Here is a 27,851-nt window from a genome sequence, read left to right on the forward strand (position 1 = left end):
CTTTTTTTGTGAGTGCTACTGTTGCAGAGAAATGCATGTCAATTGCAAGTAAATATATCAATATATAATAATCTCTTTATTTAATTTTTTGTTTTAATTTTAAAATTCTTTAAGGTGCTCATTTCTTCTCCCAAGCACACCTACCATCTGCAGCTTCCAGTGAGGAAACCATTTTGGGCAAGATCTGTCAACATCACATAGAGATGGCCAAATGATTCTTAATGGCAGTGATATCATAGCAAGTGACACTTTCTATAAAGATAGCGAGGATACTGGAATGTGTGATACACACATGACATTTTGCCAAGGTGGGTTTAAGCTGCAGCTCCTTAAAAAATGTCAAAACAAATCATATCAGAAAAGGAAAACATTTAAGAGTCAATATTCAAAGCATCTGAACTAAGCAGGAGGGTCTCTTGGCCGGATAAAGCACTTGTGGTGGTCCAGAGGTGGAGTTGGCGCTTATGTGGTTAAGTGCTGATATTCAGCACTTAACCAAAAGACTCTTTTATCAAGCCACGCTAGCTGCTCCCAGTGTGGTAATCTTGAGGGCTCTCTTGGCATTCCTATGAGGGAACTGCTAGCATGGCTTGATAAAGAGGCCCTAAGTGATATTCAATGCTGGTGCTCAGACATGGCCCGACATTGAATATTCAGGCAAAATGCTGGTGGCAGACAAAATAATGCTGACCACCTCTGGCTGAATATTTATCCCTCAGCCTAGTTTTTCTAAAGTTTTTCTGGTGAGGGAACATACTCCATACACTGTGGTCCTCCCAAATGGGGGCCACAGACCACATTAAACAGGAACTCAAGGCTCCCATGGGTTAGGTAGCAAGTCTGCTTGTGAGATGCAGAAACAAGTGGTTGATTGCAGGTTCCTAACAGATCATCATCATATTTGTTGTCCTCGTCCCAGACCTCAAGCTTCATGGAGCTTCCTTGGTTCAGTTGTACTGTGCCAAAATCAAAGTGGGCTGTCCATGTAGGATTGTCATTGTTCCACACTGTGTTGGTCCTCATCTCCTTGTTCTGAAAGATCACTTTGACATAAGCATCAGTTTTTGTGACATAATCACCCCAGAGTCCTGTGGCTCGCTGTATGTTGACTGTGATCTTGGCAAAACCTCGACCAGTGGAACAGCACATGTTGTTTCTACCTGTGGTTTCTGAGCAGAAGCAGGAGCAGGAGTCTCTTTTGCTCTTTTGTGCCCCAAAAGGGCAGCTGCTAGAGCAGTTCTTCTGAACAGCTCTCTCCATTATATATTCACTAGTGGCTTTCCTTAGGTTTTCCTTTTGTGGGCCCTGGAGTCTCACTAATGTATGAATGGGTTTCAGGGAGAAAGAGATGATCCCTGGGATAGTCTTCAAGCTCTCCACCCAGTTCCCAAACTTTTCTGGGTCCTGCTCCTTGGCAAACAGAAGGTCTGTTGTTGCATTACCTCCATCTACTTCTGACTGCCGTTCATTGTACTTCTCATGGAAACTACCCGAAAAGTTCTTCTTTTTCTTCAACTCCTCACAGGTGCTGAACTCTCCTGTGATCTTGCCTTTTGTTGTTACTGTGACTGAGGCATCTACACTTAGGCAATCTTTCACCTCATCCACTGTGATTCCATCCAAAGAGGATTCGCAGGATTTAATGGCTGTGACATCTTGTATCTTTCCCCCCAAAAAGAGCTCAGTGATATAATGGGTTCCATAGGTGTTGATAACATAACGATAATTGGGCTTAGTCATTTCATTGTAGGATTCTGGAAGGTTCTTCAGGATGTTGATGAAGTGTCTTGTAAGGAATGGTTTCTTGCTAACTTGGTATCTATCAAAGTAATAACCCCCCCCCCCCCCCCCAAACAAAAACATGTTAGAACGCAGAAATGTCCTATCAGATATCTAGATGTCTCAGCTTTGATCCCAGCTCCATTCACATTACATATGCTGATTGACCGTACACATTTCTTTACTCCACTTAGAAAAAATAAAAAGTGGTAATAGGCTTAAAATACAACAGGGTTGATTCTGATCATACACTAAAGAGAATTTTCTAAATGTAAAGGGTAGGCAAACACTGGCCAAATACTTGATCCAAGCAAACAGAGACTACTGTATTTGGAAGTGAGGGATTTGCTAAACAAAACAACCTTTTGAGAGTTATCACTCTTTTTTATTCAAGATGATGAGATCCTCTTCCAGGTATATCTTTCTATAACTGCAAAGAAAACAACTCATACTATAGTACTAATAAGTTAAAAATAAAACCTTTATTTAGCCCAAAAAAGTAGTCAACATGAAGAATGGCAATGATAATATATTGCACAAAATGGCATTTTAACAAGAGGTGAAAGATCTCAAGCATCCTTAAACTCTTCCAATTGCCATAATTGCACTCCTTTCCATAATTTTGTATAATTGAAAGACCAATTTTCAAAAGTCATTTACTTGTGTAAAGAGGCTGTCTGAAAATTGTCCAGCCTGTATGCTGTAAAATTATATACGTTGCTTTTTAACTGATATGCTTTTAGCTGCAATTTTCATGAAACCATTCCCAGGATGGAGTTGATTGGGGAAAACAACAATGTATTTGGGGGTCCTTTTACAAAGGTGCTCTGTAAAGTGGCTTGCGGTAGTGTAGGCGTGGGTTTTGGACGTGCGCAGAATCATTTTTCAGCACGCCAGTAAAAAAGGCCTCTTTTTGTTTTCCAGAAAATGGACGTGCGGCAAAATCAAAATTGCCGTGCGTCCATTTTGGGTCTCTGACCTTACCATCAGCCATAGACCTAGCAGTACAGAATTTGGGCAGTATTGACTTACGCGCATCAGATGCCACTTGACGCGCATCCACAAATAAAAAATATTTTTTAGTTGTGTGGATTGGACGCGCGACAAAAATTAAATTACTGCAAGAGCCACGTAGTGGTCGAGCAGTAAGTCCATTTTGGCACGCATTGGGTGCGTGTAGACGCCAATGTGGCTTAGTAAAAGGGGCCCTTGGTTTTGCATTTTTAAATAGCACACATTGTTTTGACCAGAAAACATGCAGCAGAAAAAACAGGTGCAAATCTGTTGATACTTTGCTCTTGGGTAATTTTCAAAGGAAACTTATGTGTGTACTTTTCCTTTGAAAGCGGATGCAAAATCCAAATGGACAAATATATGTTCCTACCTGCACAGTTTTCATCCACCCCCTCCCCCAATTAACATAACTTTCATTTCATAATTAATATATAGACCTCATTTCAATAGGGATTGACAGCTATTTCCTGATTTTATAAATCTAAAAGGTATCTCTGGGCATTAACAGGTCAATTTTCAAAAGATTTAAATCAGCTAGTCGAACCCAACTGAACAAAATGTCCCTTCAACTGAAAGGCTAAAATGGTGCATACAATTTGAAAGGCATACAAATTAAAACTGGTTTTCCAGGGCCAGCAGTTTTCCCAGAGCAGTTTTGGGTATAGCTGCTCAACATGAATTTGCCCTATGTGGCGAAACGGGACCGTTGGGGAGCCCTTGGTTGGAGCAGCAATAAGCTAAGCTAAGTAGCTGTGGTGTTTAATGTTACTGAATATGTTTGAGAAATTCAGCATTAATAAATATTAAAAGCGCACTAATGAATATTGAGGGAGGAGGTTGGTAGAGAACCAGTGATTATACATTTGTGACCACACGAATATAATCTTAATTGATTAAAAAAGTGTCACTGGTCTGAGGTCCTCTCCCCCTCTGTTATTTATTCACAATCAACATGAAATACCCGCTGTTTTTTGGTTGCTATGTTCTATAATCCAGTGGAGTGATCCCCTTTTGTTTTTGTTACTTCAGTGTTAAATAGCAAATTTCCCCCCTGTTTACTAAAGCTTAGCTCAAGTTATCTGCAGCAGGTCCATTTTATTCCTATGGGCCCTGCTGCAGATAACTCAAGTTAAGCTTTAGTAAACAACAATGCACAAATGACTGTCCTAATTAGAAAAATAAAATGCCCAGGAAACAAGGTAGAAAATGGAAAAAAAATGAATTTTTAAGGACTGAAATGTGTCAACTTTGGAAATTGTACATCTCTTATCTTTTTGTATTTTGCAAAACATGGGAGGAAATGCATTTATTTTTATTTTTCCAGGATTACACTGTTCATAAGTCTAGTGGAATTAGAAAATGTACAGAGAAGGGCAACCAAAACGTTCAAAAGGATGGAATAATTCTGATATGAGGAAAGGCTAGAGAGTTTGGGATCTTTAGCTTGGAGAAGAGATAGCAGAGATGAGATATGATAGAGGTCTATAAAATCCTCAATGGAGTGGAATGAGGAAATGTGAACCCATTGTGTACTTTTTCAAAATATAGAAAAACTAACCCCCCCCTGTTTACTAAGCCACGTGGCAACGCCGACACAGCCTATTCAAAGTGAATGCGCTGTGTTGGCATTAGTGCTCCACCAGCCACTAACACAGCTTAGTAAACAGGGGGGTAAGGGGCACACCATTAAGAGGACCGTTTACTAAAGTTTGGTAACAAATGACCTTAGCGCTCTCTTACCCGGAACATTTCCTAGCGTTAAGGTCATTTTTACCGCAGTCATAAAAATCCTTTTTTTTCCACTTATGTCATTAATGGCCATGCGCTAGTGTTACCATTAGCATGCAACATTTTAAAAAAATGACCGTGTGAGCACTTATCGTCACCTATTTAGAAGGCAATAAGGGCTCACGCATTAACAGTGCACTAACCAGTTTGTGTATAGTCATGCAGATGCATTACCTGGTTAGCGCAGGAATTCCCACTCTCCACCCCAATACATCCACTCAACCCCCCCCCCCCCCAAAACACAAGTAAATAATTAGTGCGCAGTTAGTAAGCGCACATGGTAAAACGAATGCAGGGTGCTTTAGCGCATCGTACATTAGGCCATTTTAGCTGTGTTAGGCACACAGGGAGGGGCATAATCGAGCGGGGCGCCCAAGTTTTCATGAGGGCATCCTCGCAGGACGGCTCCGTAAAGGGGCATGGCAACCTGTATTATCGAAACAAGATGGACGTCCATCTTTCGTTTCGATAATATGGTCGGGAACGCCCAAATCTCAACATTTAGGTCGACCTTAGCGATGGTCGTCCTTAGGTCATTTTTGAGATGGTTGTTCTCAGTTTTCGGCGATAATGGAAACCGAGGACGCCCATGTCAAAAATGACCAAATCCAAGCCATTTGGTCGTGGGAGGAGCCAGCATTCGTAGTGTACTGGTCCCCCTCACATGCCAACCAGGCACCCAAGGGGGCACTGCAGTGGACTTCAAAAATTGCTCCCAGGTGCATAGCTTCCTTACCTTGTGTGTTGAGGCCCCCAACCCCCCCCCCAAAAAAAAACCCACTCCCCACAACTGTACACCACTACCATAGCCCTTAGGGATGAAGGGGGGCACCTACATGTGGTTATAGTGGGTTTAGGGTGCGTTTTGAAGGGCTCACATTTACCACCACAAGTGGAAGTACTCTGCACCCACTACAACTGCTCCAGGTACCTGTATACTGCTGCGATGGACCCGAGTATGGCATTTGAGACTGGCATAGAGGCTGGCAAAAAAGTATTTTTAAAGTTTTTTTATGGTGGGAGGGGGTTAGTGACCACTGGGGGAGTAAGGGGAGGTCATCCCCAATTCCCTCCAGTGGTCATCTGGTCAGTTTGGGCACCTTTTTGATGCTTGGTCGTGAAAAAAAATGGACCAAGTAAAGTCGTCCAAGTGCTCATCGGGGACGCCCTTCTTTTTTCCATTACTGGCTGAGGACGCCCATCTCCTAATCACGCCCCAGTCCCGCCTTTGCTACACTGCCAACACGCCCCCGTGAACTTTGGTCATCCCCGCAACGGAAAGCAGTTGAGGGCGCCCAAAATCGGCTTTTGATTATGCCGATTTGGGCAACCTTGCGAGAAGGACCCCCATCTCCCGATTTGTGTCGGAAGATGGGCGCTCTTCTCTTTCGAAAATTCATCTGATAAGCACCTAACAATCCTTAATAAAGGAGCTCCTAAGTTACTAAGTAGCACATTTCAAACAAATCTGAAAAATATTTGTTAACACAATGCATAGTTAATCTCTAGAATTCATTGCCAGGTGATGTATCAGAAGCTGTAGTTGGTTTAAAAAATTTTGGAAAAATTTTTAGAGGAAAAATCCATAAACCATTATTCAGGAAGACCTGGAGATAAGTAGCATGAAATCTTGCTATGTTTTTGGACCCTGCCAGATACTTGTCACCTGGATTGGCCACTATTGAAAAAAAAAAATATTTTCTTTGTTACATTTGTACCCCATGCTTTCCCACTCATGGCAGGCTTAATGTGGCTTACATGGGGCAATGGAGGGTTAAGTGACTTGCCCAAAGTCACAAGTAGCTGCCTGTGCCTGAAGTGGGAATTGAACTCAGTTCCTCAGGACTGAAATCCACCACCCTAACCACTAGGCCACTCCTCCAGGGTAGATAGACTAATAGGAGGAGTATGATTGTCCTAGGACATGGTGTAAAATTTGCAGGGCTGCATTTTAATAGATAGGGATTTTGCACTTTGACTCCTAGGAGTTACTGTTGTTCTGCAATGGTGTTTCCTATATAAGTTCTGAGTCCTTTTTTCAAGGTTGTATAGTCAGTGTAAATGTAACCAATGATGTATGTGGTGAATATCCCCTCTAAAATTAACTGGACCAAAAAGGTTTGGTTTTCTTTAGGCCTGCAATTTGGGCAGCACCAGTTAGCCAGGTAAAACTAGTGCTGTATACCAGCATTGACCAGCCAAACTAAAACAATACACAGGAATATCTCTGGATCCCCCTTTTAAATAATTATACATCTAAGAGTTAAACCAGTTAAATCTTAGGAAATTCCACATTTCAGTCCTTTTCTGTGGTTTTCCATGTTGCCTTTGCAGTGTCATAAGCTCAGATGAAACTACTAAGTGCAAAATGTAAAGGTGTAGAAGCTGAGATATGCATTGATAAGTTTAGTATACCTGTAGTACGTGCAGGAGATTTCATGGCCTGTGAAAGTGTACTTGTCCTGCCTGGACTTCTCCATGGAGAACTCTGCCATCCGGGAGTGAGATCCTGCCATAGTCACCTGGATGTTCACTGGGGGCTTCACACTTACATCCAGCCCCACCTTCCAGTCATTTTGCACTGAGGAGGCAGACAACTCCATCACCTGGAAGCTTGAGTGCAGGACAGAGCTTGAGACCTTGCGGGAACATCTGTTATGGATGCGCCAGTTAACTATGGACCGTGGTAACTTCTGAAGAGGTGTGTTCTTTAGCAGGGCATTAGAGCATAGGGTGCAGGTATGATCTTTCCGTTTCCACTTATCTGTGTCAATAAGGTAGGTACCTGCCCTTTCTAGGGTCACCACATTGATGCCCCCACCTACCAGATGATGTCCAGGGACAAAGTTTGATTCCTCGCATTCGCTGTTGGTTCCTGTCCTGCAGTGCGAATGTGCACCAGGAAAATGAAAGCCTAAGATGAGGAGGTAAAGAAGGGCAGAAAAAGGTTCCAGAGCAGCTGTCAGAAACCTGCATGGATTTATACCTTGAAGGGCAGCCATGCTCTCCACCTGTGGAATGTATGAAATAAGGGCATTTATTTATACTCAAAAACTAGACATGATTATAGCAAAATAAATCTTTATAGCTCACTGACAACCTTTTACAACATAGATACCTCTTTTTCATTCTGAAACATGCAGCCTCTGACATCTCTTCCCAACAGAGAAACACAGGAAGTAGCCTACTTATAGAGCAATGGGCTAAGAACCACAAAGTCAAAGTTGGAATCTTGCGTTTGCTAATGGCACTCATAACTTTGGGAAAGTCACTATCAGGCTCATTTTCGAAAGAGATGGACGTCCATCTTCCGACATAAATCGGAACATGGACGTCCATCTCCAGAGACGTCCAAATCGGTATAATCGAAACCCGATTTTGGACGTCTCTAACTGAAGTCCGTCGCAAGGACATCCAAATTTCAAGGGGGCATGTCGGAGGTGTGGTGAAGGCGGGACTTGGGCGTGCCTAACACTTGGACGACTTTGAGCCATAATCGAAAAAAGCAGGGACATCCTAAACTAAAACTTGGATGTTTTCACCCAGACGTGTTTTGTTTACGAATAAGGTACAAAAAGGTGCCCAAAATGACCAGATGACCACCGGAGAGAATCAGGGATGACCTCTAGTTACTCCCCCAGTGGTCACTAACCCCCTCCCACCCTCAAAAAACATCTTTAAAAATATTTTGTGCCAGCCTCTATACCAGCCTCAGATGTCATACTCGGGTCCATGACAGCGCATGCAGGTCCCTGGAGCAGTTTTAGTGGGTGCAGTGCACTTTAGACAGGCGGACCCAGGCCCATACCCCCCCTACCTATTACGTTTGTGAAGAAAACAGCGAGCCCTCTAAAACACACCACAAACCCTCTGTACCCACATGTAGGTGCCCCCCTTCACCTGTAAGGGCTATGGTAGTGGTGTACAGTTGGGGGTAGTGGGGTTTGGGGGGCTCAGCACACATGGTAAGGGAGCTATGTACCTGGGAGCAATTTATGAAGCCAACTGCAGTGCCCCCTAGGATGCCCAGTTGGTGTCCTGACATGTGAGGGGGACCAGTGCACTACGAATGCTGGCTCCTCCCACATCCAAATGGCTTTCATTTGGACGTTTTTGACATGGACGTCTTTGGTTTCAAAACTCGCTGAAAGTCAAAAACGTCCATGTCTAAGGACGTCCAAATTCAAGGACGTCCTTGGTATTTTCTAAACCAAAGATGGACATCCATCTTTTTTCGAAAATACGGTTTTCCCCGCGCCCAGATTTGGACGTTTTACAAAGACATCCAAATCCCAACTTAGACGTTTCTTTCGAAAATGCCCCTCTTTATCTCCTATTGCCTCAGTTACCCACTGTGTAGATCCCTCCCCCCCAATCCCCTGAAAAAATAACAAGCAAAACTCCCTAATATCTCTATACCCATACAACCCCTGACATCTGCTTTGTCTCAAACATATACAATTTTTGATACCCCTCTCCAGCATTGAATATACAATCCTGATACCCTTTCTAATCCCTGAAACCTTTTCTGAGGCAGCTGTGAGAGAAGAGGACATCTGTATGGGTAAGTGAACATTATTTTGTTCTGTGCTTTGGTGACTTATGATTGAATAGAAAATAATTTGTAGGTTTATGGATAAAAACAGTTTGAATACATTCTAAAAAAAAAGCAAATTTTATATTTTGTTTAAACAGTGTAAAACTCTTTTCCCCATAGTTTAAACCTTAAACTTTCTGCCAGAGATTTAAACTTAACTGCTACAGCCAGAGCATTAACAGCCTGTAGAAAGAAGAGCAGGTTTGAATTTAATTTAAAAAAAAACAACTTTGGGTCCTTTTTACTAAGCTGTGTTAGATTCTAACATGCACCTAAAGCAGCAAAACTTAGAGTACTGCAGGATGTGCTCAGGTGTCCTGCAATACCAAGTGTTAAAAATGTTTCTTATTTTGTTAGAGTGTGTGTCAGGGGCAGAGAGTATGCCTTTCTGCACTAACTACATTATCACACGCTAGCTGGTTAGCACACAGATAATGAAGGAGCCCTTACCGCCTTCAAAATAGATATGGATAAATGGTCTTATGGTAATTTTGAAAAATGGTTGTGTGCTAATGGCAACATTAGTGCATGCCCATTAATGGGGGAAAATAGGAAAAAAGTTATTTTTACAGCTGTGGTAAAAATGGCCTTAGCACATGGGAATGACCCATGTATGAGCACGCTAAGATCACTTTTTTATCACAGCTTAGTAAAAGGACCCCTTTATTTTTTAACGTGTTTAAATAGTGTAAAACTCTTTTTCCAGAGGTTTAAACTTAACTGTAACAGATAGCCTGTAGAAAGCAGAGCAGGGTCTTGTTCAGTCTTTGCCAATATGCGTACGACATTTTTCTATTATTGCCAGTCGCCAGTGATCTTAATTACACATACATAGAAATTGCTAATTGTACAGATAAAATAAAAAATTGGGTGTATAAACACTTATTTAAACTCATTGCTGATAAAACCAAAATATTGTGGTTTAATAATTTGATCTCGGAAATAGCATCCTTTATTCCACTGGCCCAAAATGCTACAATCCCAGTTGTACAGTCATCAAGAATTTTGGGAGTAATTTTTGATTCAACTTTATCTTTTGAACTTAATAATGTAGTAAGGAAGGTTTTTTTCAACCTTTGTTATGGCTGTTATAATATATTTATATTTATGCAGCCAGTTGTGTTTCCATTTGTAGTTATTACTTAAGCACATTGAAATCAGTTTTTGTTTGTGTTTCCAGTTTTTTTAGTCTTTTGTTCTCACTTAGACATATTTATATTTGTATTGACACTATTTTATATCAGCAAGTTCTCCTCTTTCTGTTCCCACTCTTTCCTCTCCTTTTTCTTCCATTGGAGATTCTCTTCTTTAAATCTATATTAGAGGTTATTTAACTCTTTTTAATATTTTTAAGTTTATTGGTTAAATCTGTGTTTATTGAACATGTTGACATGGAGGGGCATAATCGAACGCGAACGCCCATCTCCATGGGCGCCTATCTCCGAGGACGGGTACACGAAGGGGCGGGACAGACCGTATTTTTGAAAAAGATGGGTGTCCATCTTTTGTTTCGATAATACGGTTTTTGCAGGGCAATTGCATCACATTTGGGTGGATTTGAGCTGGGCAGTATCGGTTTTCAGCGATAATGGAAACCGAAGGCGCCCAGCTCAAAAATGAACAAATCCAAGGCATTTGGTCATGGGAGGGGCCAGGATTCGTAGTGCACTGGTCCTTCTCACATGCCAGGACACCAACCGGGCACCCTAGGAGGCACTTGTAACAATTAAAAAAAAACATTAAAATACCTTCCAAGTCCATAGCTCCGTTACCTTGGGTGTTGAGCCCCCCAAATCCCCCCCAAAACCCACTCCCCACAACTCTACACCATTACCTTAGCACTTATGGCTGAAGGGGGGCACCTAGATGTGGGTACAGTGGGTTTTGGGGGCGGTTTGGAGCGCTCCCATTTAGCAGCACAAGTGTAACAGGTGGGAGGGGATGGGCCTGGGTCCACCTGCCTGAAGTCCACTGCACCCACTAACGGAGCTGGGTATGACATTTGAGGCTGGCATACAGGCTGGAAAAAAAGTTTTTAAAGTTCTTTTTTTTTTGGTGGGAGGAGTTAGTGACCACTGGGGGAGTCAGGGGAGGTCATCCACGATTCCCTCCGGTGGTCATCTGGGCAGTTGGGGCACTTTTTGGGGACTTGTTCGTGAAAAAAAGGGTCCAAAAAAGTGACCTAAGTTCTCGCTTCTGGCGCCCTTCTTTTTTCCATTATCGGCCAAGCGCCCATCTCTCCTCGGCTGATAAACATGCCCCAGTCCCGCCTTCACCACACCTCCGACACGTCCCCATCAACTTTGTTCGTTCCCGCGACAGACTGCAGTTGGAGGCGCCCAAAATCGGCTTTCGATTATACTGATTTGGGCACCCACGGGAAAAAGGTGCCCATCTCCCGATTTGGGTCGAAATATGGGCGTCTTTCTCTTTCAAAAATGAGCTGGTTAGGGCCCTATTTACTAAGCTGCACTAGTATTTTTAGTGCACGTTAAAAATTAGCACGCACTAATGCTAGAAATACTCAAATATTCCTATGGGTATCTCTAGCATTAGCACACACTAACAACGCCAGAACATCTATAGCGTGACTTGGTAAACAGGACCCTTAAAATGTTATTGTTTGTTGTCTTAATATATATTGTCTCGTTTTTCTATCACTGAGATATATTTTTGATGTTTCAATTGAAATTTTGACACCACAAGAGCAGTTTAGATAACTACTTTATAAACAGGCAATGTATGTTGTGTTTTCATTATACTGGCTTTTATATATTCTGCATACTTGTCATCAATTCCTTTTTTATGGTTTTTATATATTTATCATTTTAGCTGTCTACTTCTCATCACATACCTTTTTGTCTTTTTGATTACTATTCAGTTTGTGGTCGAGTACACTGTTCCTTCTAAGCTAAGCGGGAGTCCTCCACCTAGATGGAAAAGATAGATAGGTGGAAAAGTAAGATGGTGGGGAGGGAGCGTGTAAGGGGTGGTGTGTGTGGAAGATAGCTGCTTTTATCATCATGACCAGGTGTAATGTGGCTAGTTGGAATGTTGGCGGGACTAACAGTGGCATTAAATGCAAGTGTCCTGCAAGTAGAGGTGTTGTTTCACTATCATATTTTCAATAGAAAGGGACAGGCAAGCTCTGCAGGACTCCAGGGAACCTGCCTGTCCCTAGTGATTGAAAACATAATATTGAAGCACCATCCCCCACTGGCCTGCAGTGCAGTTGGAGGACTCCCGCTCAGTTTAGAGGGAACAGTGGTCAAATATTGATACACATGTACTTAACATTCTGTTTTCTGGTTTATATTTCATGTGTGTCTGATCATATTGCTTTAAATTTTTAATACCTGTGTTATTATTATTTTTTAATATTTGTCTGTTATTATGTTATTGAATAGGACCCCTGATGCAGGCATTGTGCCAAAACATGGCTGTGTCAGGCCAATCATTAATAAAGACTTCGTACCTGGACTTGTGGTTTCACCTCTGTTTTTATATTCTGTGAAGGTTTTTCTTGTTTCTGTTGATTTTATTTACTCTAATATTGACTGGATAAATGCAGGAGTGGGGACTCTTGGATATGTGGTGACATTTTCATGGAGGCGCTCAGGACACGTCTTATTGTTCAGCTCAATTTCAATCCTACTCTAGGCTGGACTATCTTCTTAGCTTGACTACGCAAGTCTATCAATGGTCGGCTTTGAAGATAGGTTCTATTTGTGTTTTGGATTATGCGCTGGTGGTGGGGTATCTAGATCTTGCTCCGGCTACAGCGGGGTCTCGAAACTGGAGGGCCAATACTAGCATGCTCCTACGGGGGGGGGGGGGGGGGGGGGGTATACAGGTGTGGTTACAAGAAAGATGAGTGGAATATCTGGAAATAATTGATACTATGGAAACTAATATAGGCACTCTGTGGGATGTGGAGAAAGTGTATCTTCAGGGCTTGCTCATGCAGAAAGGATCCCAGGAGAAAAAACAGCAGGAGGCTGCAAGGAAAACCCTATTGGAAGACATTGAGGGGTTGCAGGCTCAGCATAAATTGAAGGGGGGGGGTAAGAAACTCTACTACTACTACTACTATTTAGCATTTCTTTAGCGCTACAAGGCATACGCAGCACTGCACAAACATAGAAGAAAGACAGTCCCTGCTCAAAGAGCTTACAATCTAATAGACAAAAAATAAATAAAGTAAGCAAATCAAATCAATTAATGTGAACGGGAAGGAAGAGAGGAGGGTAGGTGGAGGTGAGTGGTTACAAGTGGTTATGAGTCAAAAGCAATGTTAAAGAGGTGGGCTTTCAGTCTAGATTTAAAGGTGGCCAAGGAAGGGGCAAGACGTAGGGGCTCAGGAAGTTTATTCCAGGCGTAGGGTGCAGCGAGACAGGAGGCACGAAGTCTGGAGTTGGCAGTAGTGGAGAAGGGAACAGATAAGAAGGATTTATCCATGGAGCGGAGTGCACGGGAAGGGGTGTAGGGAAGGACGAGTGTGGAGAGATACTGAGGAGCAGCAGAGTGAATACATTTATAGGTTAGTAGAAGAAGTTTGAACAGGATGCGAAAACGGATAGGGAGCCAGTGAAGGGTCTTGAGGAGAGGGGTAGTATGAGTAAAGCGACCCTGGCGGAAGATGAGACGGGCAGCAGAGTTTTGAACCGACTGGAGAGGGGAGAGGTGACTAAGTGGGAGGCCAGCAAGAAGCAGATTGCAGTAGTCTAAACGAGAGGTGACAAGGGTGTGGATGAGGGTTTTGGTTGAGTGCTCGGAAAGAAAGGGGCGGATTTTACGGATGTTGTAAAGAAATAAACGACAGGTCTTGGCGGTCTGCTGGATATGAGCAGAGAAGGAGAGAGAAGAGTCAAAGATGACCCCAAGGTTTCGAGCTGAGGAGACAGGGAGAATGAGAGAGCCATCAACAGAAATAGAAAACGGGGGGAGCGGGGAGGTGGGTTTGGGGGGAAAATGAGAAGCTTGGTTTTGGTCATATTTAATTTCAGGTGGCGTTGAGACATCCAGGCAGCAATGTCAGACAAGCACGCTGAAACTTTGGTTTGGATGCAAGGTGAGATATCAGGGGTAGAAAGGTAGATTTGGGAGTCATCAGCATAGAGATGGTAGGAAAAGCCATGGGATGAGATTAATGAACCAAGGGAAGAAGTGTAAATAGAAAAGAGGAGGGGACCAAGAACAGAACCCTGAGGTACGCCGACAGGCAGAGGGATAGAAGTAGAAGAGGATCCACCAGAGTGAACACTAAAGGTGCGGAGGGAGAGGTAGGAAGAGAACCAGGAAAGGACAGAGCCCTGGAATCCAAGTGAGGACAGGGTATCGAGAAGTATGCTGTGATCGACAGTGTCAAAAGCAGCGGAAAGATCAAGAAGAATGAGGATGGAATATTGACCTCTGGATTTAGCCAGTAATAGGTCATTGGAGACTTTAGTAAGCGCAGTTTCGGTTGAGTGGAGAGGGCGAAAACCAGATTGTAATGGGTCAAGAATAGCATGTGAGGAGAGAAAATCAAGGCAGCGGCGGTGAACAGCACGCTCAAGTAATTTGGAGAGAAAAGGAAGGAGGGAGATGGGTCGGTAATTAGAGGGACAAGTAGGGTCAAGTGAAGGCTTCTTAAGGAGAGGTGTGACCACAGCATGTTTAAAGGCAGCAGGGACAGTCGCAGTGGAAAGTGAGAGGTTGAGAATGTGACAGATAAAAGGAATAAGAGTAGGAGAGATGGCATTAAGAAGGTGGGTGGGAATGGGATCAGAGGAACAGGTGGTACATTTTGAGGAAGAAAGGAGAAGTGTAGTTTCCTCAATAGTAACTTCAGGAAAGGAGGAAAGGGAATGAGGGGAAGGAGAGAGAGGGGAACGGACTAGTGGAGGGAGAGCTGGTGAGGTAGAGAAAGCAAGGTTTATCTTTTGAACCTTGTTGTGAAAGAACTCCTCTCTCAATTGCAGGCTAAGAATAGAGAACTGAATGTTCTGGCTATTCAGCATATGGAATATCTTATGCAGTGTACAAAACAGTGGCTTAGCTAAGGGTGGGCCTGGGTGGGCACACACACACCCATTCTTGCCTCAGGCCCACCCAGTCAGCAGCCCATGAGGCCCTCAATACTCTTCAGTGGCGGTGCCTCACTACTCTCTCTCCCTCTTCTCCACACATGGACTGGCATCTGCCTGTCTCTCTCTGGAAACCACTTCTTGTTTCTTTGGTATGGGCCTGGTAGAAAGAAGCCTGCAGGGCCGGTGCAGGTTCCCTATAGGACCAGGGGAGGGGATTCAGACAGAAACAGGCAGACGTTGGGTCATTAAAAAAAACACTATATTGTATGTGTGTACAGGGGTGGGGGTGGGAAGGGTCCACCCACCCACCCAAAATGGCAGGTCTGCTTATGCCCTTGGTACAAAAGCTCAGTATATGGAGCAGGGGAATAAGGCAGGAAAGTTGTTAGCTTGGCAGCTAAAGATGAAAAGAATGGACAGATGAATTACTCACCTTGAAGTCCCACCTAGAAAACTGGTAGTTAAGAATTCGAAGATTGCAGCAGAATTTCAATCTTTTTATGAGAGGCTTTATGCGGCAGAGGTGAGTTTCTTACTGGAGGAAATCCGGGAGTACTTAACTTCTCTGAACCTGCCCTGTCTCTCTAGGGAGACCCAAGAATGGTTGGGGAGGGATTTACATCCTTCTGACATCCAGGCTGCAATTAAGGGGATGACTATGGAGAAAGCCCCAGGAGATGATAGAGTTCCTCTAGAATTTTATAAGGCCATGTCAGAGGAAATGATATCGTTCCTTGCCTGGGTACTTAATGCAGTGTTGCAGGGCCGCTCTATAGAGTGTTGTTGAATATGGATATGATCATTTTTGCGAAGATATTGGCCACCAGTTTGGAAACTAAATTGCCTGAGTTGATTGGGGCAGACCACATAGAATTTGTTAAAGATTGGTTTTTGGGAGACAATGTGCGTAGAGCTATTAATCTTATTGATTACTTGCAGCAGTCTCAGACCCAAGCGGCAGCAGTGGCGGTGGACACTAAGAAAGCAATTGACCGGATGGAGTGGCCCTCTCTTTTCCAGGTGCTGGATATTATGGAGTTGGCTATTGGGTTTGCAGTTTGTACAACAAACCTAGTAGTAAAATATTAGTCAATGGCATTCAGTCAGAGGACTTTTTGTTACATGTGGGGGGGAGGGGTACGCGGCAGGAGTGCCCCATGCCCGCTCTCTTGTTTGCTTTGGCCATAGAACTGTTAGCAATGGCTATTCGTAAGAACATGCGCATAGTTACAATTTCAGTTGGAGGGCCTTGCCCACAAAATCCTTCTTACATAGTAGATGATGGCAGAAAAAGATCTGCACGGTCCATCCAGTCTGCCCAACAAGATAAACTCATATGTGCTACTTTTTGGGTATACCTTACCTTAATTTCTACCTGTCCTTTTCCGGGCACAGACCGTATAAGTCTGCCCAGCACTATCCCCGCCTCCCAACCACCAGTCTCGCCTCCCACCACTGGCTCTGGCACAGACCGTATAAGTCTGCCCAGCACCATCCCCGCCTCCCAACCACCGGCTCTGCCACCCAATCTCGGCTAAGCTCCTTAGGATCCATTCCTTCTGAACAGGATTCCTTTATGTTTATCCCATGCATGTTTGAATTCCGTTACCGTTTTCATTTCCACCACCTCCCGCGGGAGGGCATTCCAAGCATCCACTACTCTCTCTGTGCTGATGATGCCTTATTTTTTTATAGGGAACCCCAGGACCAGTTTGCCTTCCTGCTGAAGGAAATTTCTTTGTTTGCCTCCCATTTGGGTTTCAAAATGAATGCTGATGAAACAGAAACTTTATTGTTCAATAACTAAATAAATAAATAACACCATGGTGGAGGAGCTTGGATTTCTTTTTCCATTTCAGCTAACTACTCAGGGGTTTTGCTATTTGGGAATTCAGTTCTCCATTCAAGTGGTAGATTTGTATGCTCTAAACTATTTTATTTTAGTTACATTTGTACCCTGTGCTTTCCCACTCATGGTAGGCTCAATGTGGCTTACATGAGGCAATGGAGGGTTAAGTGACTTGCCCAGAGTCACAAGGAGCTGTCTATGCCTGAAGTGGGAATTGAACTCAGTTCCCCAGGACCAAAGTCCACCACCCTAACCACTAGGCCACTCCTCCACTCAATTATAGGGCAAAGTTCAGCAAGATTTGGAGCATTGGGGGAAGTTGACACTTTTGTGATGAGGGCAGGTAGCTACGGTGAAGATGATGATTCTTCCTAGATTTCTTTTTTACTTTGCATAGCTGCCCCTTGTTTTCCCTCAGGCTTTATTTGCTAAATGGCATAGAATGCTTTCGGCATTTTTATGGCAGGGGACGAGGGCGCGGGTGGGAATGCAAAGACTCATGCAACTGGTGAATCAGGGGGGGAATGGGGTCTCCCAAATCTAAAAATGTATTATGAAGCTGCTGTGCTTAAGGCACTTCAGGATTATCATGATCAACCTCTGCATAATTATTGGGTCCTAATAAAGCAGACCTATTTGGGCAAACGAGGGATTTTTGAAGCTTCCCAATTCCAGGGTGGCCCCATGTAAGCCGCATTGAGCCTGCCATGAGTAGGAAAGCACGGGGTACAAATGTAACAAAAAAAAATACGGAAGGGACCCATGGTTTTCTAGCAGAGGTGCATTTGTTTGTCTGCTGATGAAGCAGTGGGACTCATGTTGCCGGGATCTAAATCTTTGTAGTTCTTTGCACCATCTCAGTCACCTGTGAGACTATGCCCCTTTCCCCATCAAATATTTTAGCTCCTTGTTGGGTAGGTTTGAAGTGCTGGGTTTCACTTGTTGTGTAGATTTGTTTGCATGGGGGGGGGGTTTGCTTTCTCACCAGCAGTTGCAAGATCTGCTACGGGTATGAATCCCCTTTTTTCAATACTTTCAGTTGACAGACTTGCTTTGGATCAGGATGCGATTAGACACTTGCATAGGACTGCATCCCCTGTGGAAGTGATTCTATTTAAAGGGGGGGAGGGGGAGGGCAGGTTGCTTCTTTGTCAGGTTTATAATGTTTTGCTCCAGGTGCATAGCCTTGCTAAACCAGATCATGTGGAGGCCTGAGAGGCATGGTTTGGGGATCCTAATGGGGACGGAAAAATAAGTGATCCAAAGACACTGAGTGAAAAACGTCGAAGTGGCAAATAGGTGATGTGTATGAAGTGAGGGATATTTAAAAAGGAAAAGGTGCCAAAGAGGAAAAGGTGACACATCTTATTTGCCGCTTCATCGTTTTTCACTTAGTGTCTTTGGATCACTTATTATTCCAGAGGTATGTTCTCTTATTATTTTTAGTCTTTTTAGTGATCTCATTCTAATTGGCATTCCCTGTGTTTCTTTCTGATACTCACACCTATTATAGTCTCTTCTGCACGCTTTTGTTTTTCCGGTCATTCACCCTTTGCATTTTAGCATATTGTAACATATGCCCTCTTATTTTTTTCATTCTCTTGTATAGAACACTGTCACCTATCACCTCTTTGTTTGTCCTTTACACCACTGATCACCCATGTTATTACCGAAGTATGTTCCTTACCACTCACAGCACTCCTATAGAATAACGTTCTTTCCCATTTCTTATTAGACAGCTGTCACACTTTTTCTCTACAATAAGATGAGCTTTTTCACTATGTTCTATTTAACCTTGTTTCAATCACACTATTACTTGCCTAACTGTAGTATTTGCTTTGTCTACGATGTCTCCGACACACGCTATATTGCTTTAGACCTTCACTGTGTTGTTTACACCATGCGCTACAAAGTACTTCTTTAACGGTTTATAGCATTTTTTTCCTTTCTCCTATTTTTTAGACATCTGTATCCCCCCTTTTTTTTTTTTTACATATCTGTTCTTTCTTCCCACTTCTCCAGTAACCTGATGTGTTAAATAGCACTTCGACTATGCCATATTTTACCCTGCTTTAAGTACACCACCCACTTCTAAGTAATTGGGAGCTTTGCTCTCTCCTTAGCATCTGTTTGCATATGCCTTTTTCTCTTCCTCACTACTTTCATCTGTTCAGCATGTAACACTTTCTCAACCATGGGCATTTCTTGACCTTTTTACCAACCTCTGCTGTTTTTCTTTTTTCTTTTGACTTAGCTAATCTTGCTGATGTGGCTTTAACCCCTTACTAGCTTCATTCGTCTTTTTAAAGGTATGTCATATATCTTATTGTTTTAAATATACGCTTGTCAACCACACGTAAGTTTAGTACACTTTCAGGCTTATTTTTGAAAGAGAAGGGTGCCCATCTTTCGACACAAATCGGGAGATGGGCGTCCTCCTCCCAGGGTCGCCCAAATCGGCATAATCGAAAGCTGATTTTGGGTGTCCTCAACTGCTTTCCGTCACGGGGACGACCAAAGTTTCTGGGGGCGTGTCAGAAGCATAGTGAAGGCGGGACTGGGACGTGCTTAAGAGATGGGCGTCCTTGGCCGATAATGGAAAAAAGAAGGGTGTCCCTGACGAGCACTTGGCCGAATTTACTTGGTCCATTTTTTCTTGCAACCAAGCCACAAAAAGGTGCCCGAACTGATCAGATGATCACCGGAGGGAATCGGGGATGACCTCCCGTTACTCCCCCAGTGGTCACTAATCCCCTCCCACCCTAAAAAACAAACTTAAAAAATATTTTTTCCAACCTCTATGCCAGCCTCAAATGTCATGCCCAGCTCCCTAACAGCAGTATGCAGGTCCCTGGAGCAGTTTTAGTGGGTGCAGTGCACTTCAGGCAGGCGGACCCAGGCCCATCCCCTCCCACCTGTTACACTTGTGGTGGTAAATGTGAGCCCTTCAAAACCCACCACAAATCCACTGTACCCACATGTAGGTGCCCCCCCTTCACCCCTTAGGGCTATGGTAGTGTTGTACAGTTGTGGATAGTGGGTTTTGGGGGGCTCAGCACCCAAGGTAAGGGAGCTATGCACCTGGGAGCAATTTGTGAAGTACACTGCAGTGCCCCCTAGGGTGCCCGGTTGGTGTCCTGGCATGTAAAGGGGACCAGTGCACTATGAATGCTGGCTTCTCCCACGACCAAAGGGCTTGGATTTAGTCATTTCTGAGATGGGCGTCCTTGGTTTCCATTATCGCCGAAAACCAGGGACGACCATCTCTAAGAATGACCATCTCTAAGGTCGACCTAAATGTTGAAATTTGGGCGTCCCCAACCGTATTATCAAAACGAAAGATGGACGCCCATCTTGTTTTGACAATACGGGTTTCCCCACCCCTTCGCCGGGACGTCCTGCGAAGACATCCTCAGGAAAACTTGGGCGCCCCATTCGATTATGCCCCTCCACATGTATCTATGTTGCTACTGTAAAGTTTTAAAACCTTATATTTTATATATATATATATATATATATATATATATATATATATATATATATATATTTAGACTCGATCCTGTTCATTTCTCATTTGCATATTTTCATAGGCCTTCTTCCAGTCACTATTATAAAAAGGTTAGTTTTATCCATAATTGATCGTCTCTTAGATCCCTATATATGTCCGTTTGTAACACTACTTTTCATCACTGTTGACTCATTTATGACTCCTTGTTAAATCTTATTTTTAATCATATGTCAATTAATATACCTATATATACACCTGCAATGTTTTTAATGTTTTCAGTTTTTAAATTTTAGTTTCTTCCTTTACTTTTTATGTTTACTACATGTAAATGTATTTACTTTTTTTTATTTGTGATGTTTTAGACTCCTGAGGCAGGCACTTTTCCTAAACACAGTGCCGTGTTGAGTCCAACTTTAGTATTGAATAAAGACAATACTTCTTCACTATATCTCCTTGGATTTTTGGAAGAGTCTTGTTGATCACGCTACTTTTTTGTTTTTCCATTGTCCAATTCATAACAGATCTCGTTTCTCCACCCCGGTGGTCATTCCTTTTTAATTCAAATACACAAATGCTAACACACCTTTCTAGCCTTGACATATATAAAACCTTGGCACTCCTTCCCCTCTAAAATATCCAATCTCAGATACCTTTGCTTACTTCCAAAGCACACAGAAACCTCTACACCCCTTCCTACTCCACCATATGAACCTTAAAAATCCATCCCACTTGTACAAGGCACTCAAGTGCACCACACATTCACACTCCCCAAGCAAATACGCATCCTTACATTCTATTCCATCCCAGAAACATTCAGTTTTCAACATCACTTCTCACTCTCATCTGAAGTCAATTTTTTTTGTTTTTAGGATGAGGGCTTGATAATTCCTCAGTCCTTTGCCCATTTTTCCAACTCAGTTGAAATCAGTGTGTGTGTTGAGAGGAGGGAGTGAGGAAGGGGGGAGGTAGAGCCAGGGCTGCCGAGAGACTGAGCCGGGCCCAGGGCCCCCCTCCCCCCCCAATTCCACTGTCACCTCCCTCTTCTGCTCACAGGTCACCGGCGCTGCAGTCCCAGGTCTCACCTGCCTGCCCTCGGCTCCGTTGATAGCCACACTCCATCCGCCACCATGACCGAGCCCCCTGCATTCAAATCGGCATCGCCTCAGTCATCTCCGTGTGAAAGCGGCAGATCGCCTCCCTTTGACCTGCTTTTTGTTTGAAAGTCACAGCAGCAATCCTGAGACTGAGAGCTCTGCACCCAGAGCTCCTTCCAGAATCCTGTATCATGGGCTCTAAATCTACCATTAGGTTCTGCCCTCATTGATGACCATGACTCACTTCCCCAGGGGCTTTGAACTCTCATTTTGTCATATTATTATTATTATTATTATTAACATTTGTATAGCGCTACCAGACGCACGCAGCACTGAACACCTGACATAGAGAGACAGTCCCTGCTCAATAGAGCTTACAGTCTAAAAATACAGACAGACAAGACAATTAAGGTGAGGGAAGTACTGGGTGAGAAAGAACAAGGGGGAGGCAATTGAGTATTGGCTAGGAGCCAAAAGCAGTGGTGAAAAGGTGGGTTTTTAGCATAGATTTGAAAACAGGTAGAGATGGAACTAGAAGATGTATAGGCTCAGGAAGTCTATTCCAGGCATAAGGTGCCGCAAGGGAAAAGGAACGAAGCCTGGAGTTTGCAGTGGAGGAGAGTAACAATGGACTACAAAGCTAAGGAAATGTTCTGTCCTCCGTAGATATCTACAGGTCACACTGTCTACACGCTGTTATTGCAGAGTGATAGCAGTGATAACTGAATACAAAGCTCAGAATACTATTACCAGGAATAACATATATAGAATGTTTGTACGTTTGGGAAGCTTGCCAGGTGCCCTTGGCCTGGATTGGCCGCTGTCGTGGACAGGATGCTGGGCTCGATGGACCCTTGGTCTTTTCCCAGTGTGGCATTACTTATGAACTGATTACATCATTAATTAAGGTGCTATCACCATCAGAGAATTAATATTGCCTGATTAACATCAGCCATGTAATTGGACATGTACCCAGTTTCTATTCCATATTCTTTGTAGAGCAAGGGGAAGGAAACTATGAGTGCTTCAACTCAAAACAATGAAATGAATTTTGCACTTTTTAAGAAGGTATGGGAGGGGTAACCTGCATGAAGCTGCAGATAGAACTCTCTCTAGCTTACTGAGGAGAATGGATGCGATGTTTTGGTCTTCATTTCTCATCATCTGCTATGATACTATAAGTTAAGTGGATGAAGCATAGAAGAATGTGGATGTAGGTACTGATTTTAACCAGCAAACTAAATACGCTGGGGAAGCACAAAGATGCAGGGCCGCCCAGAGAGGGGGCAGGGGGGACAAAGTTCCCCGGGCCTGGGTCTCCAAGGGGGGCCCAGTGCCTTGGTCTCTCTCCTTCTCCTGCTCCCAGGCCACCTGCAGTCCCTGGTCTCCACCTGCCTGCCCTCGACTCCATCGGTGGCTCCTTTCTGTCTGCCACTGGACCCCCTGCATTTGGAAAAGGGAGAGTCTCTAGTTGGCAGCGCAGTGATCTTCTGCTTTCAAACGGAGGTGAGGCACTGCTCGCTGGCACTGCGCTGCTGAATTGAATGCAGGGGGCACGGTGGCAGATGGAGGGGGCTGTTGACGGGGCTGGGGGTGGGCGGGTGGAGAATGGAGACTGCGGCGCCAGCGGCCTGGAAGCAGGAGGGAGGTGACAGTGGTAGTGATTGGGGGGGGGGGCAGTGGGGGCCCGGGGGGTGGCGCCAGCGGCCACGGGGGTGGCCTTGCCCCAGGCTCGGCTCAGTCTCTCGGTGGCCCTGCACAGATGTCCCATGCACCCAGGCATCACCAAAGGGAAATCATTTATACACAGAGATGGCAGGGACGTGAGAAAATGTGAAGTCTTTAGTATACCCCTACCACTAGATAACAAATATAGTTTCTAATGCTGAAACATAGCTCACGAAAATATGACTCACCTGGTTGGGGACCACCTCTGTAAATATTCTCTCAATCTCTCCAAAGTTCAGAAGGCGACTGAGAACTTAAGGCATTAGCAGAATGATTCATATTTTGCCAACAACTCCACAACTGAACAGGATGTGGATTTCACATGTCCGCCTCAGTTCCGGTGATCTCTATAGCAACATTCTGCATCATTTTACAATCTCACCCACATTTATGGTCAGCATTTTCCTGTCCCTTTTAGAGCGTGAACTTGAATGTACAGCATTTCTCACCATATGACAAAGTGTTGCTTGAAATACAAAATCTCCCCTGGATTACAGAAGGCACTAGCTGAAAAGGAGTGTAAGCGCTATCATTTCAGTGCTATTTTTTTCTGCTTTCATCACCCTCAGCTACTGCAGAGGGTAATTGGAACATTCAGGTCATGATATATTACTTCAGCAATTAATTCAAAGATGCAAAGGCCATTATTTCAGAAAGCCTCTATTTACATGTGGAGATTCATACCATATACAGATTTTAAGTGGACCACGGTTTGGACATAGCTTAGGCAGGGTAAAAATATACTTGGGCATTCCTCATTTTACAAAATGAATACATATGTATATGAAAAATTTCCACATCAGGTTTTACACCAGCTCCAAGACATGGGCATTACAAGAGGAAATAAGGGAGTCATTCTCTTCAATGTCATGTAGTTTATGTTCACATCTAAAATGAAAACAAGTTAAAATTGCAGCCTCACTACTTAATTGATGGCACTTGCATGCATAGGTTTGTAAAGTGGGACAGCTACAAGGGAAAGTAGCACTGTTTACACACGGACTTTGCAACATTACTATATCCATGTGTAAGTACCCACACTTCCAAGTTGCCAGGTTCTTGCCATTCATTTTTTCAATGTGTATGTTTGTAAATTGGCTGTTCCCACTGCATGTGCCAGCAAATAGGTGTGTACTCTTGCAGGTATTTTACAAAAGGCTCTGCATTTGCATCACAGAATTTGTTATGATACTGGCTGATCTAGCATTGATGAACACAATCCATTTTATTTTCTTCTTGCCAAATCCTATCAACTAATTTAAGATGGAGCAATGGCATGACATGGTTAATCCATATGAAGGTAACTTTGGCATCATATGTTTTTCAAGCAGAATATGCTGCTGAATTGCTGATCATTTTTATATGGCAAAGCTTCATAACTGCTTATAATTTGATGTTTGTTACACACTACAACCTTGTAAAATAATCCATAAACTAATTTTTGTAAAGTTTCATATGATCGTATATACAGTAGAAGATTTACTCAACATTTTTTCTTTATCAGAAGATTTATAAATATAATATATACTTGCTAAATTGTCTGAATTGTAAGCCACATTGAACCTGAACTATGTATGGGATAATGTGGGATACAAATGTCATTATAAATAAATAAATTAATTAATTAATTAATACGCCTTTTAGATTTTTCAATGTTGCCCCTCTTTTATTTGAGCAACATTGGCTGCCTATTTAGAGTAGAATACAATTTAAAATCTTACTTCTCTCATGTAAAGTCCATTACACTAGATTCTTTTTTACCAACTGTCTTGGACTCTATGTTCATCTGCTACTAATCATCTGGTTATTACTTGCATGATTAAAATTAGGCTAGATTTCTCTTGACTTGCATCTTTTAGTTGTTTGACCTTGACTCTTTGGAATCAACTCCCTGCTGACCTTCACTCTGAGCACTCTGTGCTAAAGTTTAAATCTTCTCTTAAAACCAGGTTTTTATTCCAAACCTACTCAGACTGTTGCAAATTTTTCTCCATACTCTGTATTTCCGTTCCCTTTTGTGTTCAGTTTAAAGTTAAGTGCCAGGATATTATTGTTGTGCAATGCTACCCTTCCCTCTGGCTCTTTGGTGCCAGATTGTGTTGTTGTTCTCTCCCTCCGGTGTGTTACTGTATGTTAGATGTAAGCCAGCTTTTCTTATTATACTCTGTTAAGGATGGGCAGCCAGAAAATTTTCAGATCTTTTTGTTTCCTGTATCATTTCTAGGAACGTTCATTTTATTCATTCTCATTTTGTCTTTTTGTCATCATGGGAGCACATTCATTGAGGGGTCCTTTTACTAAGCTGCTGTAAAAGGGGGGGGCCTGTGCTAGCATCAGCACGTGTTTTTGATGCGTTCTCAGGCCCCATTTTACCACAGCGGGTAAAAGGTTTCCTTTTCCACGAAAAGGAATGCCTGTGTGGTAAGTGAACCACTCACCATGCAGCCATTTTGGGGGAGCAGCAGTTACCACCACCCATTGAAGTGGCAGTAAGGGCTCCTGTGCTAACTGGGCAGAATGTGGCATTTATTTAATTTAGATTTTGCTCACACCTTTTGCAGTAGTAGCTCAAGGTGAGTTACATTCAGGTACACTGGTTTTTTCTCTGTCCCAGGAGGGCTCACAATCTAAGTTTGCACCTGAATGGAGAGTTAAGTGACTTGCCCAAGATCACAAGCAGCAACAGTGGGATTTGAACTGGCCACCTCTGGATTGCAAGACCAGTGCTCTAACCACTAGGCCACTCCTCCACTGTCTGAGTACTGCCAGATAAGCACCTGAAATGGCGCATGCTGGGGGGGGGGGGGGGGTGGGAACTATCGCCGGGCTCCTGCAGTAGTTCCGGATTGGTGCACAGCAAGCCTGTTGCTGTGCGCCAACCCTTTAGTAAAAGTGTGTGCAATTTCGGAAAGAGTGAGTACTCTTTTCGTGATGTGCAATAGTTTGCACATATGCACTGGCTCAGTTGGGTGTTCTTTTTGGGAAAAAAGAGCACCCTTTTTACAAATAGCACACTCTTTCCAAAAGAGTGCAAACACTCTTTACATAGAGTGCACATTCTTTTGAAAGAGTGCAGCCCATTATTGACAAACAGAAAACCAAGACATGTCATTTTTTTTCTGCTTGATTGTTAATGACATGCATTGACATGGGATATGCTGTTGACCTTTCCCATGTGGTTGCAAATGACAGCGTAGAACCAACAGAAGTGGTGATGACCAGGAAAACAAAGGACTCCAGAGTCCAACTTGGTTATAAATGTTTTATTGAAGTATTCAATAATTCAACCCAACACAGCTATGTTTCAGTATAATCCACCTGTGTCAGGGGTCTAGACCTGTGTTTGTGCCAGATTCAGTATAACATTTCTTTCTGTGAAACTAACCAGTCAATATTTAGCTGGAGGCAGTGAATGTTTTTTTTTTTAAATGCTTACAGTACCATCGCTGGCTAAGTTAGACTTGCATGTTCAATACTGAGCCATGTGCAGGTGCTGGCATTGAATATCTGGGCCTGGCTAAGTTAGACTTGCATGTTCAATACTGAGCCATGTGCAGGTGCTGGCATTGAATATCTGGGCCTGGCTGGACAAGAAGCAGCCACCGGGATTTATGTGGGTCTGGGCCATTATTCAGCCAGGCCCATGCAGAAGGATATCTGGCCAGATCCCAACCCTTCTCCCCAATTTGAATCCCCCTTCCTCCCACCCCCTGGAATAGCCCTCTATTCAATCCTCCCTCCCACCCTTCTGGAACAGCATCCGACTATTTCTTATCCTCCTCCACCCCGGCCTACATTCCTGATCTCTGGTGGTCTAGTGGAGAGAGGGCAGAAGAAATACCCAGTCATTTTTGCCCATCATGGCTCCCCTTTCAAAATGGCTGCCATGACTTCTAGCAGCAATCTTGCGGTACTTTGGTATCATTGGATGTGATTTCTTTATATGTTAACATCCCTCATGGAGAAACATTGGAATTTATCATGAAGATTTGGAAGAGAACCAAGCCGACCAAAGATCTCTGTGGCTTTTATTAGGATGTTAGCGGTGATGGAACATAAGAAAAACTATTCCTTTAACAAACATATGGAAGTGGCATTAGAACCTTTGGTAGCTACTTTGTAAGTTGTAGCATTCAAAAAGAAATCACATTTGTATTCCTCAATATGGTTTCAGAAGGCCTAATATTCAAAATCAAAACAGCTGCTAAATGTAGGAGCCTATCCAGTTTATAATTGAAAAAGAAAAACGCCTATATTGCGACCCAAGTCGGGAGATAGACGTTTATCTCACAAAAACGAATAAAGCGGTATAATCGAAAGCCGAATTTGGATGTTTTCAACTGCACTCCATCGCGGATGCGGACAAAGTTGATGAGGGCGTGTCAAAGGCGTGGTGAAGGCGGAACTGGGGCGTGGTTATCGG

The 27,851-nt window shown here is 43.3% G+C and overlaps 1 protein-coding gene across 1 annotated transcript; it reads right to left on the reverse strand.

Moving 5' to 3' along the window:
• Nucleotides 1-698: 698 nt before the first annotated feature.
• On the reverse strand, nt 699-23,656 carry LOC115473729 (perforin-1-like). The gene is made up of 3 exons (XM_030208790.1): nt 23,617-23,656; nt 6,997-7,592; nt 699-1,819 (listed from the first exon to the last, which is right to left on the reverse strand). Exons 2-3 carry the CDS (start codon nt 7,581-7,583, stop codon nt 730-732), a joined length of 1,677 nt encoding a protein of 558 aa, XP_030064650.1. The 5' UTR covers nt 7,584-7,592; nt 23,617-23,656; the 3' UTR covers nt 699-729.
• Nucleotides 23,657-27,851: the final 4,195 nt, after the last annotated feature.

The sequence above is a fragment of the Microcaecilia unicolor genome, chromosome 7, assembly GCF_901765095.1.
Source record: "Microcaecilia unicolor chromosome 7, aMicUni1.1, whole genome shotgun sequence".
NCBI lineage: Eukaryota > Metazoa > Chordata > Amphibia > Gymnophiona > Siphonopidae > Microcaecilia > Microcaecilia unicolor.